Genomic DNA, 20,458 nt, shown 5'->3' on the forward strand with positions numbered 1-20,458 from the left:
ACCCTAGAGAAACAAGAGCCTTCACAGAAACAGATATATGCACACCCATGTTTATTGCAGCACTGTTTACAGTAGCAAAAAAGCTGGAAGCAACCAAGGTGTCCATCAACGGATGAATGGGTAAATAAACTGTGGTATATTCACACAATGGAATACTACGCATCAATAAAGAACAGTGACGAATCTGTGAAACATTTCATAACATGGAGGAACCTGGAAGGCATTATGCTGAGCGAAATCAGTCAGAGGCAAAAGGACAAATATTGTATAAGACCACTATTATAAGATCTTGAGAAATAGTATAAACTGAGAAGAACACATACTTTTGTGGTTACGAAGGGGGGAAGGAGGGAGGGAGGGAGAGGGTATTTTACTGATTAGTTAGTAGATAAAAACTGCTTTAGGTGAAGGGAAGGACAACACTCAATACATGGAAGGTCAGCCCAATTGGACTGGACCAAAAGCAAAGAAGTTTCCGGGATAAACTGAATGCTTCAAAGGTCAGCGGAGCAAGGGCGGGGGTTTGGGAACCATGCTCTAAGGGGACTTTTAAGTCAATTGGCAAAATAATTCTATTATGAAAACATTCTGCATCCCACTTTGAAATGTGGCGTCTGGGGTCTTAAATGCTAACAAGCGGCCATCTAAGATGTCAGTTGGTCTCAACCCACCTGGATCAAGGGAGAATGAAGAACACCAAGGTCACACGACAACTAAGAGCCCAAGAGACAGAAGGGGGCACGTGAACCAGAGACCTACCTTATCCTGAGACAGAAGAACTAGTTGGTGCCCGGCCACAATCGATGACTGACCTGACAGGGAGCACAATTGAGATCTCCTGAGGGAGCAGGAGATCAGTGGGATGCAGACCCCAAATTCTCATAAAAATACCATACTTAATGGTCTGACTGTGACTAGAGGAATCCCGGCGGTCATGGTCCCCAAACCTTCTGTTGGCACAGGACAGGAACCATTCCCGAAGACAACTCATCAGACATGAACGGGACTGGAGAGTGGGTAGGAGATGCTGAAGAAGAGTGAGCTTATTATATCAGGTGGACACTTGAGACTGTGTTGGCATCTCCTGTCTGGAGGGGGGGATGGGAGGATAGAGAGAGTTGGAAGCTGGCAAAATTGTCACGAAAGGAGAGACTGGAAGGGCTGACTCAATAGGGGGAGAGCAAGTGGGAGTAAGGAGTAAGATGTATATAAACTTATATGTGACAGACTGACTTGATTTGTAAACGTTCACTTGAAGCTCAATAAAAGTTAATAAAAAAAAAAAAAAATGCTTATCAGGCAGCCTTTTAGCTCCTGGTGTTGAATGTTGAGAAGCTTGAAAGTGCCTCTGAACCAGGCTGGGCTCCGAGACAAAATGTCAGCTCCTCTGAGCACAGTCCTGCCTGTTCCCACAGCAGGTGTTCTGTTGGTTGGGGGTAAGGGGGGAAAGGGGTTGAGGATCATTAGCAGAGAGTGACAGAGGACAATACTTTGCTCCCAGACAGCATTTCTGTACTACCCAACGCACAGCTCGTATCTGTTGGAAATCATAATTTCAAAAAATTGATTGCAAATGGTTAGATGAATTTTCTTGTCCTTGTGCTGGATGCATAGTGTTTGTATTAGGAAACACTCCTGTCTTTTGACCAGAAAGACTGATTTTTACAGCTTGGTCCAGACATTGATTTGACCTTCAATTCATTATCTATCATAGTAGACTAATTCATTATTTTATTATGAATTTATACTTAAAAGCAATGAATTAGGTGTGTTAGAGACATCATTCTTGAAAGAAAAGAGTATTTTAGCTTTCGTAGGAATTAACTTAGAACCTGAAGACCTTGCAAAAGAGTTCTAAAGTGAAAGGGCAAACTTTATCAGATGATGAAAATCTAGGGTGTTCGATTACTTCTGCCCCAGAATTTCTAGCCTGTTTGAACAAGAAGATTGAGATTGATTGTCCTCTCATTTTGAATAAATAGTTTATGAACACAGCAGTTAACTAAAATGAGAGTTAATGCAGGGCCTTTGTGCCTAAGGTTACCAGTCCATCTGGTTAGGACCATTTCCCTTTAAGAGGGAATCACTGTCGGCTTTCTAATTGCTTCTTTTATTTCATTTTGGATTTGTTAACATGAAAGTGTAAGTTTTCATTTGGCTCATGCTAATCAGTTTCTGTGTTCAATTCCGTATCAGGATATCAAACCAGACCTAAAAGATTGAAGGTCCAAGTAGTGGTATTAAATAAGCATTTACATGGTACTTGATGACCATGCAATGCTTCACAGCCATTTTTCTTGTTCTGTCTTTCTAACAGCCTTGTTAGATCTTGTCTTGCCTTTGAGAATCTAGAGACACACAGAGAGAAATTAATGACACACCCAGGGTCTGGACTAAAATCCAAGGCTTTCTGTTGCAGAGCTTGTCCTTTGCATGGCAAAATGCTCCTTCTCCTAACCATACCCTTCCTCTAAAGCAGTGCTCCTCGATCCTGGCCTGACTTTAGGATCACTTGGGGAACTTTTAAGAAATATGGTTGCTAGAGCCCTCTTCAAACCAGTTAAATCAGAAGCTCAGTAGGTTGGGCCCAGGCGTAGTTCCTCCCTCCCCCTTTTTTTAATCATGCTTTAAGTGAAAGTTTACAGTTCAAGTCAGTTTCTCATACGAAAACTTATACACACATTGTTATGTTGCCCTAGTTGCTCTCCCTACAATGTGACAGCACACTCCTTCTCTCCACCCTGTATTTCCCATGTCCATTTAGCTCCTGTCCCCTCTGCATTCTCATCTCGCCTCCAGATAGGAGCTGCCTACATAGTCTCATGTGTCCACTTGAGCTAAGAAGCACACTCCTCACCAGTATCATTTTATGTATTATAGTCCAGTCTAATCTTTGTCTGAAGAGTTGGCTTTGAGAATGGTTTTAGTTTTGGGCTAACAGTGAGTCCAGGGGCCGTGACTTGTGGGGTCCCTCCAGTCCCAGTCAAACCATTAAGTCTGGTATTTTTACTAGAATTTGAGGACTGCATCCCACTTTTCCCCTGTTCATCAGGAATTCTCTGTTGTGTTCCCTGTCAGGGCAGTCATTGGTGGTAGCTGGATACCATCTAGTTCTTCCGGTCTCAGGCTGATGGAGTCTCTGATTTATGTGGCCCTGTCTGTCTTTTGGGCTCATATTTTCTTTGTGTCTTTGGTGTTCTTCATTCTCCTTTGCTCCAGGTGGGTTGAGACCAATTGATGCATCTTAGATGGCCACTTGCTAGCTTTTAAGACCCCAGATGCCACTCACCAAAGTGGGATGCAGAATGTTTTCTTAATACACTTTGTTATGCCAGTTGACGTAGATGTCCCTTAAAACCGTGGTCCCCAGACCTCCACCCCTGCTACTCTGTCCCTCAAAGTGTATGGTTGTATTAAGAAACTTTTTACCTTTTGAACTAGTCCAGTTGTGCTGACTTCCCCTGTATTGTCTGTTGTCCTTCCCTTCACCTAAAATGATTCTTGTAGTTAGCTAATACTCCTCTCCCTCCTTCCCCACCCTCGTAACCATCAAAGAATGTTTTCTGTGTTTAAACCTTTTCTTGAGTTCTTGTCATACAGTATTTGTCCTTTTGTGAATGACCAATTTCATTCAGCATAATGCCTTCCAGATTCATCCATGTTATGAGATGTTTCATGGATTCATCGTTGTTCTTTATCGTTGCATAGTATTCCATTGTGTGAATATACCATAATTTGTTTGTCTTTTCATCTGTTGATGGGCACCTTGGTTGTTTCCATCTTTTTGCTATTGTAAACAGTGCTGCAGTGAACATGGGTGTGCATATTATCTGTTCATTTGAAGGCTCTTATTTCTCTAGGATATTTCCAAGGAGTGGGATTGCTGGATCTTTTGTTAGTTCTACTTCTAGCTTTTTAAGGAAGCACCAAGTTGATTTCCAAAATGATTGTATCATTTTACATTCCCACCAGCAGTGTGTAAGTGTTCCAGTCTTTCCACAATCTCTCCAACATTTATTATTTTGTGTTTTTTGGATTAGTGCCGGCCTTGTTGCAGTGAGATGGTATCTCATAGTTTTGATTTGAGTTTCTCTAATGGCTAACGGGAAACCCTGGTGGCGTAGTGGTTAAGTATTACGGCTGCTAACCAAAGGGTCGGCAGTTCAAATCTGCCAGGCGCTCCTTGGAAACTCTACAGGGCAGTTCTACTCTGTCCTATAGGGTCACTACGAGTCAGAATTGACTCGACGGCACTAGGTTTATTTTTTTTTTCTTGAATGGCTAATGATCGTATTTCCTCATGTATCTGTTAGTTGCCTGAATATGTTTTTTTGGTGAAGTGCCTATTCATATCCTTTGCCCGTTTTTTAATTGGGTTATTTGTCTTTTTGTTGTTGAGGTTTCACAGTATCTTGTAGATTTTAGAGATTAGATGCTGATTGGATTTGTTGTAGCCAAAAATTTTTTCCAAGTCTGTAGGTTGTCTTTTTACTCTTTTGGTGAAGTCTTTGGATGAGCATAAGTGTTTAATTTTTAGGAGATCCCAGTTATCTAGTTTCTCTTCCAGTGTTTGTACATTATTAGTAATGTTTAGTATACTGTTCATGCCATGTATTAGGGCTCCTAGCATTGTACCTATTTTTTCTTCCATGACCTTTATCATTTTAGATTTTATATTTAGGTCTTTCATCCATTTTGAGTTAGTTTTTGTACATGGTTTGAATTACGTGTCTTGTTTCATTTTTTTGCAGATGGATATCCAGTTATGCCAGCACCATTTGTTAAAGAGACTATCTTTTCACCATTTAATGGACTTTGGGCCTTTGTCAAACATCACCTGCTCATAGATGGATGTATTTATGTCTGGATTCTCAATTTAGTTCCACTGGTCTATGTACCTGTTATTGGACCAGTACCAGGCTGTTTTGACTACTGTGGCAGTATAATAGGTTCCAAAATCAGGTAGAGTGAGGCCTCCCACTTTGTTCTTCTTCTTCAGTAATGCTTTACTTATCCGGGGCCTTTTCCCTTTCCTTATGAAGTTGATGATTTGTTTCTCCATCTCATTAAAAAATGTCGTTGGAATTTGGATCAGAATTGCATTGTATCTGTAGATCACTTTTGGTAGAATAGACATTTTCATGATGCTGAGTCTTCCTATCCATGAGCAAGGTATATTTTTCCACTTATGTAGGTCTCTTTTGGTTTCCTGCAGTAGTATCTTGTAGTTTTCTTTGTATAGGGCATTTATGTCTCTGGTTAGATTTGTTCCTAAGTATTTTATCTTCTTGGGGGCTTCTGTAAATGATGTTGATTTGGTGATTTCTTCACAGTTCTCTTTGTTCGTGTAGAGGAATCCAACTGATTTTTGTATGTTTATCTTGTACCCTGATACCCAGTACCCAGTGCCGTCGAGTCGATTCCGACTCATAGCGACCCTATAGACTTTGCTGAAATCTTATATATTAGTTTCAGTAGTTTTCTTATAGATTCTTTGGGGTTTTCGATGTATAAGATCATATCATCTGCAAATTGAGATACTTTTACTTCTTCCTTACCAATTTGGATGCCCTTTATTTCTTTTTCTAGCCTAATTGCTCTGGCTAGGACCTCCAGCACAATGTTGAATAAGAGTGGTGATAAATGGCATCCTTGCCTGGTTCCCATTCTCAAAGGGAACGCTTTCAGACTCTCTCCATTTAGGATGATGTCAGCTGTTGGCTTTGTATAAATGTTGAGGAATTTCCCTTCGATTCCTATTTTGCTGAGAGTTTTTATCATGAATGGGTGTTGGACTCTGTCAGATTTCTGCATCAATTGAAAAGATCGTGTGATTCTCGTCTTTTATTTATGTGATGGATTACGTTGATTGTTTTCCTAATGTTGAACCATCTCTGCATACCTAGTATGAATCTCTTTTGGTCATGGTGAATTATTATTTTTTTTTATATGTTTTTGAATTCTGTTGGCTAGAATTTTGTTGAGAATTTTTGTATCTAAGTTCATGAGATATATTGGTCTGTAATTTTCTTTTTTTATGGTGTCTTTACCTGGTTTTGGTATCAAGGTTATGCTGGCTTCATAGAATGAGTTTAGGAGCATTCCATCCTTTTCTATGCTTTGAAGCACCTTTGGTAGTAGTGGTGTTAACTCTTCTCTGAAAGTTTGGTAGAATTCTCCAGTGAAGCCATCAGGGCCAGGGCTTTTATTTTGTTGGGAGTTTTTTAATTACCTTTTCAGTCTCTTCCTTTGTTGTAGGTTTATTTACTTGTTCTACCTCTGTTTATGTTAGTTTAGATAGCTAGTGTGCTTCTAGGAATTTGTCCGTTTCCTCTAGGTTTTCAAATTTGTTATAGTTTTTCATAGTATTCTGCTATGATTCTTTTAGTTTCAGTTGGGTCTCTTGTGCTATCGCCTATCTCATTTCTTATTTGGGTTATTTGCTTCCTCTCCTGTTTTTCTTTTGTCAGTTTGGCCCGTGGCTTATTGATTTTATTGATCTTTTCAAAGAACCAGCTTTTGGTCTTGTTAACTCTTTCAGTTGATTTTCTACTCTCTATTTCATTTAGTTCTGCTCTAATTTTTATTATTTGCTTTCTTCTGGTGCCCAAGGGTTTTTTTGCTGTTGTCTTTCTGTTTGTTCAAATTGTAGGGTTAATTCTTTGATTTGGGCCATTTCTTCTTTTTGGATCTGTGCTTTTAAGACTATAAAATGACCTCCTGGCACTGCTTTTGCTGTGTCCCAAAGGTTCTGGTAGGATGTGTTTTCATTCTCATTTGATTCTATGAATTTCTTTATTCCATCCTTAATTTTTTTTATAACCCAGTAGTTTTTGAGCAAGGTGTTGTTTAGTTTCCGTGTGTTTGATTTTTTTTCCTTGCTTTTTCTGTTACTGGTTTCTACTTTATAACTTTATGGTCAGAAAAGATGCTTTATAATATTTTGATGTTTTGGATTCTTTTAAGGCTTGCTTTATGGCCTAGTGTGTGGTCCATTCTGGAGAATGTTCCATGTGCATTGGAAAAGAAAGCATACTTGGCTGCTGTTGGGTGGAGTGTCCTGTATATGTCCATGAGTTCAAGTTGGTGATTGTGGCATTTAGATCTTCTGTGTCTTTATTGAGCTTTTTTCTGGATGTTCTGTCCTTCATTGAAAGAAAGTGGTGTGTTGAAGTCTCCTACTGTTATTGTAGAGCTGTCTATCTCTCTTTTCAATGCTGTCAGAGTTTTTTCTATGTACTTTGAAACCCTGCCATTAGATGCATGAATATTATGGGTATGTCCTCCTGGTGTATTGACCTTTTAATCATTATATAGTGTCTGTTTTAGTCATCTAGTGCTGCCATAACAGAAATACCACAAGTGGGTGGCTTGAACAAAGAGAAATTTTATTCTCTCACAGTCTTGTAGGCTACAAGTCCAAATTCAGGGCAGCAGCTCCAGGAGAAGGCATTCTCCCTCTGTCGGCTGTGGAGGAAGGTCCTTGTCATCAGTCTTCCCTTGGTCTGGGAGCATCTCAGCACAGAAACCTCAGGTCCAAAGGACACGCTCTACTCACATCTCTCTTTTATATCTCAAAAGAGATTGGCTTAAGACATTACCTAATCTTGTAGACCTCATCAATATAACTGCCACTAATCCATCTACGGCACTGGGTGTTGGGTTGGGAGTCCATCTTATTATATCATAGTGATAGGATTTATAACACATAGGGAAATCACATCAGGTGATAAAATGGTAGACAATCATACAGTCATACAAGGGAATCATGACCTAGCCAAGTTGACAGTTTGGGAGGACACAATTCAATCTGTGACAGTGTCCTTCCTTATCCTTTGTGGTAGCTTGTACTTTAAAGTCTGTTTTGTCGGAAATTTATATAGCCACTCCTGCTCATTTTTGATTGTTGTTTGCTTGATATATTTTTTTCCATCCTTTGAGTTTTAGTTTGTGTCTTTAAATCTAAGGTGTGTCTCTTCTGGGCAGCATATAGACGGATCATGTTTTTTAAATATTCTGCCACTCTATTGGTGCATTTAGTCCATTATATTCAGCGTAATTATATTTTATGCATTTAGTGCTGTCATTTTGATGTCTTGTGTGTGTGTTGTTGACAGTTTCTTTGTTCTGAATTTTCTGTGCTAAGTAAGGGTTTTTTATGTATTTTCTTCTCGTTCATTGTTGATTTTGTATTTGCTGCACCTTCATGTTTTTCTTGTTTTTTATTTTGATGTGTAGGATTGTTAGTTTTCTTTGTGGTTACCTTAATATTTACCTCTATTTTTCTAAGTTTAAGCCAATCTTTTATTTCTTTATATCACCTTGACTTCCTGTCCATATGAAAGATCTATCACTACATTTTTTAGTCCCTCTTCTTTGTCTTAATTTTGCATCTTTTACGTAATGACATCTCTGTTTCCCTGTTTTGAGCATTTTAGCTTTGATTTATTTTTGTGATTTCCCTATCTGGATTGATATCTGGTTGCTCTGTCCTGTGTTCTAGTTTTGGGTCATTATCTGATGTTACTGACTTTCTAACTGGAGGACTCCCTTTAGTATTTCTTGTAATTTTGGTTTGGTTTTTGCAAATTCCCTAAACTTCTGTTTGTCTGGAAATGTCCTAATTTCACCTTTATATTTGAGAGACAGTTTTGCTGGACATATAATTCTTGGTTGGCAATTTTTTTCTTTCAAGGCTTTGTATATGTTAGCCCATTGCCTTCTTGCCTGCCTGGTTTCTGCTGAGTAGTCTGAGCTTAGTCTTATTGCCTCTCCTTTGTAGGTGACTTTTTGTTTATCCCTAGCCGCTCTTAAAATTCTCTCTTTATCTTTGGTTTTGGCAAATGTGATTATGATACGTCCTGGTGACTTAATTTTGGGATCTACCTTATGCGGGGTTTGATGAGCATCTTGGATAGATATCTTCTTATCTTTCACGATATCAAGGAAGTTTTCTGCAAACAAATCTTCAGCAATTCTCTCCGTATATCTGTTATCCACCCCTCTTCTGGTATTCCAGTTACTCATAAGTTATTCCTCTTGATAGAGTTCCACATAATTCTTATGGTTTCTTCATTTTTTTTAATTCTTTTATCTGATTTTTCCTCAAATATGTTGGTACCAAGTGCTTTATCTCCACTGTCACTAATTCTGACTTCCATTGCCTCAATTCAGCTTTTACAACTTTTTATTGAATTGTCTAGTTCCGAAATTTTATTGTTAATCTTCTGAATTTCTGTTTGCTGTCTCTCTGTGGATTCCTTTAGCGTATTAAATTTGTTGTTATGCTCTTGTCTAATCTGCTTAAGTTCCTCTAATGCTTTGTCTGTGCATTCCTTGGCTTGTTCTGCATTTTGCCTGATCTTCTTCCTGATTTCTTGAAGAGTTCTGTATATTAATCTATTGTATTCGTCCTCCAGTTATTCCAGGAAGTTCACTTCATCCAGAAGATTTCTTGATTCTTTGCTTTGGGAGCTTGCTGAAGCCATTGTGGTCTACTTCTTTATGTGATTTGATACCGACTGTTGCTCCCGAGGGAAACTCTGGTGGCGTAGTGGTTAAGTGCTACAGCTGCTAACCCAAGGGTCGGCAGTTCGAATCCTCCAGGTGCTCCCTGGAAACTTTATGGGGCCATTCTACTCTGTCCTATGGGGTCGCTATGAGTTGGAATCCACTCAACAGCACTGGGTTTGGTTTTTTTTTTTTGGTTGTCTCTGAGCCATCAGTAAGTTATTGTATCTGGTTATGTTTGCTTACTGTGTCCTAGCTTCTTGTTTTGTTTGGTTTTTATATGCTCAGATAGTCTGTTCAAGTGAGCTAGTTTTCATTATTGGCACCTTTGGACCTCTAACGTCCTGTCCCCAGGTGGTTAGAGCTGTTACTAGGTATGTAAGCCCAGAAATCCATTCACTTTTCTTGTATTGATTCAGCTCAGATGTCCAGATAGTCACCAAGTGTGTGGTGCAAGCTACCACTCACAGTCCCAGATGAGCAGGGGTGATTGGTGTAGGCACAGGTACCTGGCTATATCGGGGGTCACGCACTGAGCAATGCATAGGGCCAACAACTGTCCCTGAATGTCTGGGAGGAAAGCATGTCCGTGTTCCCTAGAGCACCCAGGTCGGTGGATTTCATATCTGGACTATGGGCACCCAGTGCTCTCGGCTGTAAGGACTGGGAGGCATCCCTTATTCTTGGACCCTTGTTGCAGGTGGCTAGGTGTCATGGGTGGAGCCACCAGTCCTCAGGCACCTGATGTGGGTAGGAGAGGATCCTGCTTAATAGGCAGAACAGTGTCAAATATCATGAAACTACCTCTCCACCATGTAGCTGAAACTGTTGAAGTTAGACTTCAGGTATATACCCTGTTGTACTGTGCTAACGAGGGCCTATGCTGTTGAAATGGGCCCACACAGGTCTATGCAGGGGTGAAAGGCATTCAAAGTCCATGAACCCCTTATGCCTGTGCCTAGGCCGAGGAGCTGTTTGTGCCCTGAGTTCCCGGCTTAGGGGAGCTGGCAGATCGTTTTTTCCCTGTTTGTTAATTTGTTCCCTCTCCAAGGCTGGGAGAATTGTTCAGGGCGAGTGCAAGGTCCTTCTTCTGGCCCAGGAGATGCAGCCAGCTGGGACCCAGTGCAAAGAGGGAAGGGAGCAGATAAGTGGGAGAGAGGTTTCTCCTGAAGGGCTATTTTTGGATCACGATAGGCTCTGCGGTGGTACTTATTTGCCAATTGAGAGCGACTTCTCGCTTATTCTGGACGTTGAGCAGACTCTTGGCCTTCAGCCTGTCCCAATGTGGAAAATGTGTCCCAAATGCGTCTGCTTGCCTCACCGCGCTTGTGGCAGTGGAATTGGCCTGCAGGGTGCCAGTTCCCACTGGGTGAGGTCTGGCAACCCCTTGCTGCTTCTGAACCATTTCTTTCTCCTCTGCCGCTCAATCTGATTCCTCAGCTTTGTCTTTGATGTTCAGGGCTCCTAGCTTGTCATATATAATTGACTCACTTGTTTTTCAGGTCTTTGTTGTAAGAGGGACCACAGGAAACATCTCACTACTCTGCCATCTTGGCCCCGCCACCCAGTGTTTTTTTTTTTTTAAATAGGTTCCCCAGTTGATTCCATTGTGCAGCTAGGCTTGTGACCCACTGCTCTGAAGGTGCTGTGGTCCATCGGTGTCTTTAGCTGCATTATCCCTGAGTAATAGCTCGAAGAATTAGGGAATCTGTCATACATGGGAAAATTACTCTACTCTCGCTTTGAGTAATGGCTGTGTATTTTTTTTTTTAACAAAGGCAGAGTTTCTGAGATCTCATAGATTTAATTCACAGTGGTGGTTCTCTGTGTTATGGGTGTTGAAGCTGATCTACTTTAATAATTTCTAGACTTAAGGATGCAATTAAAAAGTTATAATTCCGATTGCCCGCAAGGCTCTGCACAAGGCTGTGCACTCAGAGTTAACTTGCCGCTCAGGCAGCAGGACCTCATGGCGCTGGCTCCGAGCACCCCGTTCACTCCCAGCCTCCTGGACCCCCAGCAGCACCAATCAATGCACGCTGCCTTTGCTACGACTTCTCATCTGGACAGCAATGATGTGAGATTCAAGGCCAGGTGGATAGAAGGACTTTTCTTCACTGTGACTATGGCAGCAACAATGTCATGACCTTCAGTCCCCCGGGAATTAAAGTAAATGGCACAAAGAAGTGGAAAGATCAGACTGAAACTCTGAGAAATGTAGCAGATGAGTTCCAACAGCTTCTGCCTGACATTAAACTGGAGAATTACACAATCAGGGCTCCTTTCACCCTGCAGGCCAGAATGTGTTGTCAGCATGAAGAGAGTGAATGCGCCAGAGTATTCCGGCAGCTCGGCTTTGACAGATACATATTCCTCCTCTTTGACTCAGAGAACATGAAGTGGACAGAAGGGCATCCTGGATCCTGATTGATGAGGGAGATATGGGAGAAGAGCAGGAATTTGAACAAGTTCTTCAAGAGAATCTCAGAGGGAGACTACCATAGATGGCTTGAGAAGTTTTGGGGGCACTGGGAGAAAATGCCAGACCCAACAGCACAAGTCACCTTGGCCTCAGTGACAATCCAAACCGATGCTGCAGCCATCACGCTGAGCCCCTGGATCCTTCTCGTGACCCTCACGTGCTCAGTCCTGATTGGGATCCAAGGTCAAGTCCTTTAGAGTGACAGGAAGGAGATAGTGCCAAGAAGCCCTGGAATCTGTGGTCTAGTCCAACCATTCTCCCTACTGGCCTGGCAGCTTCTTCATCACCTGCTCTTCATATCTCAACCACCAGGAGGATCAAACCTCAGAGCAGACCCAGAGCCTCCAGCAGGTCCTGATGGTCCTGCAGGTGCAACATTCCTTTGGGTGACAATCCTATTGTAGGCTTTTCCTGATCTTATTGTGTCTTTTTCTCTTGATGCTACTGAAAGAATTTCTGCACTGGACCTTCTAACTGGGTGAATAAGAAATCTCAACAGAGAGAATATTTTCCATCTCAGAAGCATGTCTGTGTCCCTGGGAATGATACCACCCATTAAAATACTGTGTGCAGTCTCACAGCCTCAGAGATGGTTTTTATGTCCAGAGAAAGAAACTCCCTTTCGCTTAAGAAGATCAAAACTATATTTATCAATGGTTGCTTTACTAATTGATTATACTGTAACAATATTTAAGTAAACATCTCTGTTTCTGGGGGGGAAAAATGTTACAATTCAGTTCAATGGCCAGACGTTGCTATATGCAAGACACTTAAACCAGATTCTGTGAGAAAGGTAAAAGATGAACAAAAGTATCCCCTGTGCTCAAGAAATGTCCGTAATAATCTAGTAAGAGAAAAATATGTATGCAAAGAACTATAACTTCATAAATATTTATTGAGCACCTACTGTGTGCCAAGCACTCTTCCGAATACTGGGAATACGGCAGTGAGAAAACCAAGTCTCTGCCCTCATAGAACTTATATTCCTAGTGGAGGGAGATAGACATTAAACAAGTAAATATAATGCAAGGCAACTCACTCAACTTGAAGCCTGTTGAGCACAGTCTTACTCATCTTTGCAGGTCCTCAGTATAGTGAGGGTCACGTAGGCAAATGCTTGTCAGATATGTTGATGAATGTGTTACTCTAATAAAGGTACGAGATCCATTTGGAGCACTGATGAGAAAGATTGGAACCAACTGAAGAGACTAAGATCTCATGGAGGAGGTGGAATTTGAACTTGGCCTTAAAGGCAGAGTAGGATTTCGACAGAAGAGATTATAAAGCTGCTTGCTTTTGCTCAGTGTTTCTTCTCAAAACCCTCTCCCCAACAGCCTTGTGTGTATATTATTGCTTACTAATATTGCTGCTAGCTGTTAAGCAGGGTTAATAATTATCAGCAGTTCTAATAAACTATTTGATGATTAATTTTTCATATTATCTGTGGATAACATACATGTGGGCTCTCTTTGTTCACTTCTTCCCACAGACGTTTTGAGAGTTGGACCACTTTAGTCATCTGTGAAATCTCAGATTCTAGAAACATGGCTCGCAGAGCCCCTGAAAAACTCTCATTAACTCCAATTACTAGGGGCCCACCAAAGTTGCTGTGAAGCATAGGGCCTGAGGTGTGGCCATTAAACTAAAAAGACTAGAATTCTACTCACTGATCAGCTTTGTTTTACCAGATAGCTTTGAAACCTGTACTTCCCCATGACAAGGAGTTACATGTGAGTTATTATTAAGAGACTTCGTTTCATGGGTTTCTTTGTTTTGTTTTTTTTTCCCTACTGTATTTCTGACTTTTTTCCCAGTGAATTTCATACGCCCCAGCCTTTTTCCTACTTTTTATCCCTCAAGGTCCTGCACATACAAGAAAAGAGAGCTTCATAGAATAAATTCATTACCGCTGATTCTGTAGTAACAAGCCTTGCCAGCTAACTAAGGACTTCTTAGTACATTTACTGAGTACCTTCTATGTTCTAGGCGTTTACTTAAATTCTCCTTTATTGTCACAACAGTCCTGCTTGGTAGGTAAAATTCTCACCTTTCAGATGGAAAATACTTTCTGAGCCTTAGTTATTTAAGACCTCTTAAGACTCTAACCTAACCAAAAAGGTCAGTAGTTTGAATCCACCGGCACTCCTTGGAAGCTCTATGGGATAGCTCTACTCAGTCCTCTGGGGTCACTATGAGTCAGAATCGACTCAATGGCAGTGGGTTTGGTTTTTGGTTTTGGTAGGACTAACCTAAAGGTCGGCAGTTTGAATCCACTGGCACTCCTTGGAGACTCTGTGGGGCAGCTCTACTCTGTCTTATAGTGTGGCTATGAGTTGGGATCTACTTGATGGCAACAGGTTTTTTTTTTTGTTATTGTTTTAAGACATGGTGTCTTAAGCAGTGGCACCCAAAGCCAGGACTGTCTCATTCCAGAGTTCATAATCTTCCTACTCATGAGCCTGTTTATTGCCACTCCTTGTTCTCTGTGATTTGAATAAGCACAAATATTTTGGGGAAACTACAAAACCAGCGTTGCTGGGTTTCAGCCTAGGGTTCTTAGGGAGATAGCCAGAAAGGTAAATTGTGGTAGCAGATCTAGGAGGATCTTGAATACTGGGCTAAGAAGTTTGGGTTTTATCCAGTTGACAGTGGGAAATTACTGACAATTTGTGGGCAGAAGGGCTGAAGACAGGACAAAATGATGTTTCAGGAAGATTAAATACTTGTAGAAATCTAAGTGAAGAAGTGAAGTAATTTCCCCCACCACAAGGCATCAGTTGAAGGGAAGTCTGGGGTTTACAATGGAAAGATGCTTTATTGGAACGGGACAGGTATAGTGACATCTCTGAAAGGGTACTCAAGAAATTGGAACCTGTGACCACATATGGGGGACTGAAGGACAGGAGTAGAGGAGGGCTTCCTTTGTACTGTGTAACATTTTGTACCATGGTCAAAAACATTACTTAAAATTTAAAAAAACATAGCAAGAGATTGGACAGATGGTAGATGTTACGATTGGTGAGAGGCATGGAATATAAGGAAGGAGATAATTTTATCCTTTCAGTGGGCCATAGAGGGAACTTGGACAATTGGACTGATGCCTGGCAGATGAATTTGCTATAACTGACAGGGCAAGGGAATGATCCATTTCAGGCTGTGTTTCCACTCCTTCGTGGCCTGTCAGCACTAGATATCTGGCTTTACGGCAGACTCCAGAGGAAGCCAAATTTTTCTGACCCTTCTTCTCATCTACTCTAGCTGCTTTATTTTTTTTTTTTACAGTTTTATTGAGGAATAATTTATATACTGTGAAATTCACCTGTTCTAAGTGTATAATTCAGTAATTTTTAGTAGATGTACAGAGTCGTACAGCCATCATGGCAGTTCCATTTTAGAACATTTCCATCACCCCAAGAAAAGGTCTCTTATGCTAGTCTGCAGCTAGTCACTATCTTTTTCCTCCTTTTCAGGTCCTTGCCTTCATCCCCAGAAAACCATAAATCTGCTTTCTTTCTCTATAGATTTGCCTTTTCTGTACTTTTCATATAAATGGGATCATATAATATATAGTCTTTTGTATGTGGCTTCTTTTGCTTAGCATGACATTTTTGAGGTTCATCCATGTTGTTACATGTTAATAAGTTTATTACTTTCTATGGCTGAATAGTAAACGGATTCTATTGTATGGACATACTACATTTTATTTATCCATTTGCTAGTTGATGGACATTTGGATTGTTTCCACTGGCTATTATGAATAACCCTGCTATGAACATTTGTATACAAGTCTTTATGTGAACCTGTGTTCTCATTGCTGTTTAGTAGAGTCCTAGGAGTGGAATGACTGGGTTGTATGGTTAATTTATATTTAACTCTTAAAGAAACTACCAAATTATTTTCCAAAGTGACTGTACCATTTTACACTTCCATAGAAATGTATGAGTTCCAGCTTTTCCACACCTCAACAACACTTACTCGTGTCTGTCTTTTTTACCATAGTCATTCTAATAGGTGTGTAGGGGGAACTTGTTGTGGTTTTAATTTGCATTTCCCTAACAGCTAATGAGGAACCCTCATGGCACGGTGGTTAAAGTGCTTGGCTGCTAACCAAAAGGTCAGAGGTTCAAACCCACCCCCTGACCTTCAGGAAAAAGATGCTTCCATAAAGATTACAGCCTTGGAAACCCTATGGGGCAGTTCTGCTCTGTCCTATAGGGTCCCTGTGAGTTGAAATCAACTCAATGGCAATGGGTTTTTTGGGTATACTAATTAGCTATTCATATATCTTCTTTGGTGAAATGTCTAGTCAAAGCTTTTAGAAATTGGGTGGTTGTTCTCATTATTGCGTTGTAAGAGTACTTTATATGGATACAAGTTCTTTATCAGATATATGATTTGCAAATGTTTTCTCCCAGTCTGTGAGTTGTCTTTTCATTTTCTCAGTGGTATCTTTTGAAGCCAAGAAGTTTTTTATTTTGATAAAGTCCAATTTATTGATTTTTTCCTCTATGGACTGTGATTTTGGTGTTGTATCTCAGAGCTCTTTGACTCACCCAAGGTCATGAAAATTTTCTCATTTTCTTCTAAAAGCTTTTTCACTTTTAGTTCTGAAAGGTGATTCTACTTGCTTATTTTATAATTTCTTAATGTTTAATTTATTTTTAAGCAACCTAAAGAAGTGTTTCTACTGTCCCCAAACTATTATTAATCTTATCTTCTGTTTTTAGTCCTCTGGAACCCAGCTTTATAGTCCATCATTCCAAAGGTAAATAGATGTCCAGTTTGTTGAACAGTTGGTCACAGACTAAGATAACTGTTTCTTCCACATCCCCTAAGCATGTCAAGAAAATCTCTTTGATGTCAATCCTAAGAGGATATTTCCTTTTGGCTGCTATGTCTGCAGTTGAAGTCACCTGACAATAGATTGTACATAAGCTGTAGCTTCTCGTCTGAACAGCTCAACTTGTAATAAGCATATCCTCTTACGTTACATTTTACCATCCAGGAACCTCACAGTATAGTCTTACTCCAGCTTTATTCTAATAGCCCTCACGAGTTTTTACTAAGCTAGCTCACCAAGAAATAAGAATTTTGTGACTGGCATCATCTTTTCTTTGAGGAGAACTGTCTAAATTTTAGGGGGTAGTGGTGGGTCAGTGGTAGAATTCTCACCTTTCATGCAGGAGACCTGGGTTTGATTCCTAACCAATGCACTACCTGTCAGTGGAGGCTTGCATGTTGTTATGATGCTGAACAGGTTTCAGCAGAGCTTCCAGGCTAAGACAGACTAGGAAGAAGAAAAGCCTGGCAGTCTACTTCTGAAAAATAAACTGTTGAAAAGTCTGTGGAAGACAGTCCTACTCAGACACACTATGGGGTCATCATGCATCGGAATCGACTCAACAGTAATGGGTTTATCTAAATTGTAAGCTCCATAAAATGAAGGCTTACATCCAATTCAAAATTATCTCCCTCACTGTTCTAGCATAGTGCAGAGTGGTTAGTAAGTGCTAAATCAGTATTTTTTTATTTTATTTATGTAATAAAGATAAAATATTTCACATTTAGATTTAATAATGGCAGCTAATATGATTTGTAATCCACTGTTTTTCTAAATCATCGAATGAATAACCACTAAATTCAAATTGTTCTCCCTCTCTGTCCTCACATAGTTCTCAGAATAAGCACTCTAGCCTTGAGCTAATAATATTTGATGTTTCACGATAAATTACCTAACAAACATTTCAGATTATATCAGCATGGGAAACATTTTCTCTACGATGCCCTTTCTGTTTCAGGTATTCTGTGTTAACCTTTCAGCCTCAAAAACCCTTCCAATAGCTCAGTCCCTTAAGCCCTCCCCACCCCCACAGAAATCTCCACCTTAATAAGAAATGGTAAAAAAAGGTTTGGCATGGCTAGTTTCTTTTATTTTATTGTGAAAATATACATAACACAATGTAGCATGTCTTTTGATAAAGGGGAAATAAAAATGGCATCAGTAGAACCATCCTCAAGCAGTGATATTATAGAACCTGTACTTCTTTCCAGTGGGATTCTCCTCTATAAGGTTGATTCTAGCCTAGTGCTTACATTGGATAGCATACTATGACATCCATGTAAGGAATGAGCCCTACCCTGTGCACACTCTGAGTCAAGACAATGACTTCAAGTTTGGAAAAATTTATTTAATATAGGCCTTCCAGTTCACTGCCAGAAATAATGGAGCTTGGTACACAGTAGGTACTCCATAAATGCTTGCGTGAATGCATGGATACAGCTGCACCACTGTTCCTAATTACCCAAAACTGGGAACAGCCCAAAGAGCCATCAACAGTAGAATGGATAAACAAACTGTGATATAGTCACACAATGAAATACTTAATAGCAATAAAAATGAATCAACTACAGATACACACAAAGCCATGGACAAATTTTAGAGAGAAGCCACGTATAACAGAATGCGAACTGCATGATTCCACTTATAAAGTTCAAAAACAGAGAAAAAATTATACTGTTTCTGTTTAAAGACACATAAATAAGAAGTAATGCTATAAAGGAGCCCTAGTGGTGCAGTGGTTAAGAGCTCAGCACTAACCAAAAGATCAGCGGTTCAAATCTACCAGCCCTCCTTGGAAACCCTGTGGGGCAGTTCTACTCGGTGCTATAAGGTCGCTATGAGCCAGAATCAACTCGACGGCAGTGGGTTTGGTTTTTTGGTTTAATGCTATAAAGAAAAACAAGGAAATGAATTCCCTAAAAGTCAAGAAAAGGATTACTCATGGGGGAGGGGAGCCTTATGATTAGAAAGGGGCATGTTGGAGAGAAGATTCTGGGATGCTGGTAATGGTCTGTTCCTTGACCTGAATTGAGGTCCTGTTGATGTTTGGTTTATAACTGTTTGTTAAGTTGTACATTTATGTTTCTGGGGTTCCTTTCAATGTGGTCTTTATATTCCACAATAAAAAGTATTTTTTAATTCTGTGATTCTAAGAAAGAAATGATAAAAGATCATGTGGCATAATCATACATAACAGTTTAGTTCTCTGGTTGGTTGATAAAATAAGAACGATACCATTGACCCAGTGTGGAGAGTACCAGGAAAGCACAGTAGGCTTTAGATTGTCTGTATCAAGGTTTCCTTATGACTGAGTTCCTGCTGGGGGCTCCTGGGCTCTGTAATTTGTGGAAATAGGAATTGGAAGAGGAGGAGCACTCAGCAGAAGCTGGTCAGCATCTACGTTCCATTAAGGACCTGATGCTCCACTGAAAGACATTAGCCTCAGTGCCTATGGACATTCCCCGATATTCATCACTTCTTAAAACCCTCATTCATATGCCATTACGATGTCATGTGTGAGAAGTGAAAAATAGGCATATAAAGGAACTTCTTGTAGCCCCTGTTTGTACAACTACTATCCCTTGAGCCATCATAGAAAATAGAATTAGAGATGAGCACATCTTTGACCAGCTTTGGAAGGAATTTCTTCATTCACAGAGTTGCATCAGATCGAAGTTAAATGACAAGTTGCTCCATTAAAAATTGAGATAATTAACAGCTTCCCAGTGCTTGAGTTCTGACTTTGGTGATTCTTTAATTAGCTTAAGCTTCAAAAGCTCAGCCAGCCTGTGAGTAGATTATTAAAATGGAAGGCCTGATTCTGGTCTTACTTGTTAAGATTGTAACAGATCAAGTGGCTACAGCCCATTTAGACGTTGTCACAAGAGATACTGTGGCTGATTGGAGAGCACAATCAAATATTTTTATTAAAGATGTCCATCCTTCACTGTAAGCATCTTTATGTCATGTTTTGCATTGGGTTTGCATAAGCTGGTCTGCTTTCTCAGGATAAAATTCTAGAGCTTTTGTTCCCCTACTATGTACACGGAAACCCTGCTATGGCTGCAAACCAAAAGGTCGGCGGTTTGAATCCACCAGGCGCTCCTTGGAAACTCTGTGGGGCAGTTCTGCTCTGTCCTGTAGGGTCTCTATGAGTCAGAATCGACTTGACGGCAACGGGTTTGGTGTTTGGTTTACTGTGTACACATTTGACATTCCTTGACTAATTTATTCAGTCTTTGTTCTAACCATGAGAATTAATTTCTGATTTACAGACTTAAATAACTGCCTAGTTACTTGTATTTTGTGCTGCTTTTGTTACACGTTCCTGCTCTATCTTGCCGTCTCTTCTCTTTCAGGGCCTGACGTTTGAGGAGGTGGAAAACTTCTTTACTTTCCTGAAGAATATTAATGATGTGGACACTGCACTGAGCTTTTACCATATGGCTGGGGCATCTCTTGATAAAGGTAATAAAACCCAAAGGTTTTTTTCTTGCAGGAATAAACATTGAATAGGTAATCTATTAGGTCATTGCTCTTCCTTAAAGTAATACGTGTTTTTCTTGACATTGTGTTTTGTTACCTTGCACGAGGCTTGCATTTTACCCTGAGGTGCCAAGCTCAGC

The 20,458-nt window shown here is 40.3% G+C and overlaps 1 protein-coding gene across 1 annotated transcript in view; it reads left to right on the forward strand.

Annotated features, from left to right (window-relative positions):
• MICU1 (mitochondrial calcium uptake 1) overlaps window positions 1–20,458 on the forward strand; it is a 272,079-nt gene that overhangs the window by 201,594 nt on the left and 50,027 nt on the right. Inside the window, exon 10 of the mRNA XM_049854813.1 lies at window positions 20,192–20,300. Within this exon, the coding sequence (XP_049710770.1) occupies window positions 20,192–20,300 (109 nt within the window). The remainder of the gene's footprint in view (window positions 1–20,191; window positions 20,301–20,458) is intronic.

Source organism: Elephas maximus, chromosome 16, assembly GCF_024166365.1.
Source record: "Elephas maximus indicus isolate mEleMax1 chromosome 16, mEleMax1 primary haplotype, whole genome shotgun sequence".
Taxonomy (NCBI): Eukaryota; Metazoa; Chordata; class Mammalia; order Proboscidea; family Elephantidae; genus Elephas; species Elephas maximus.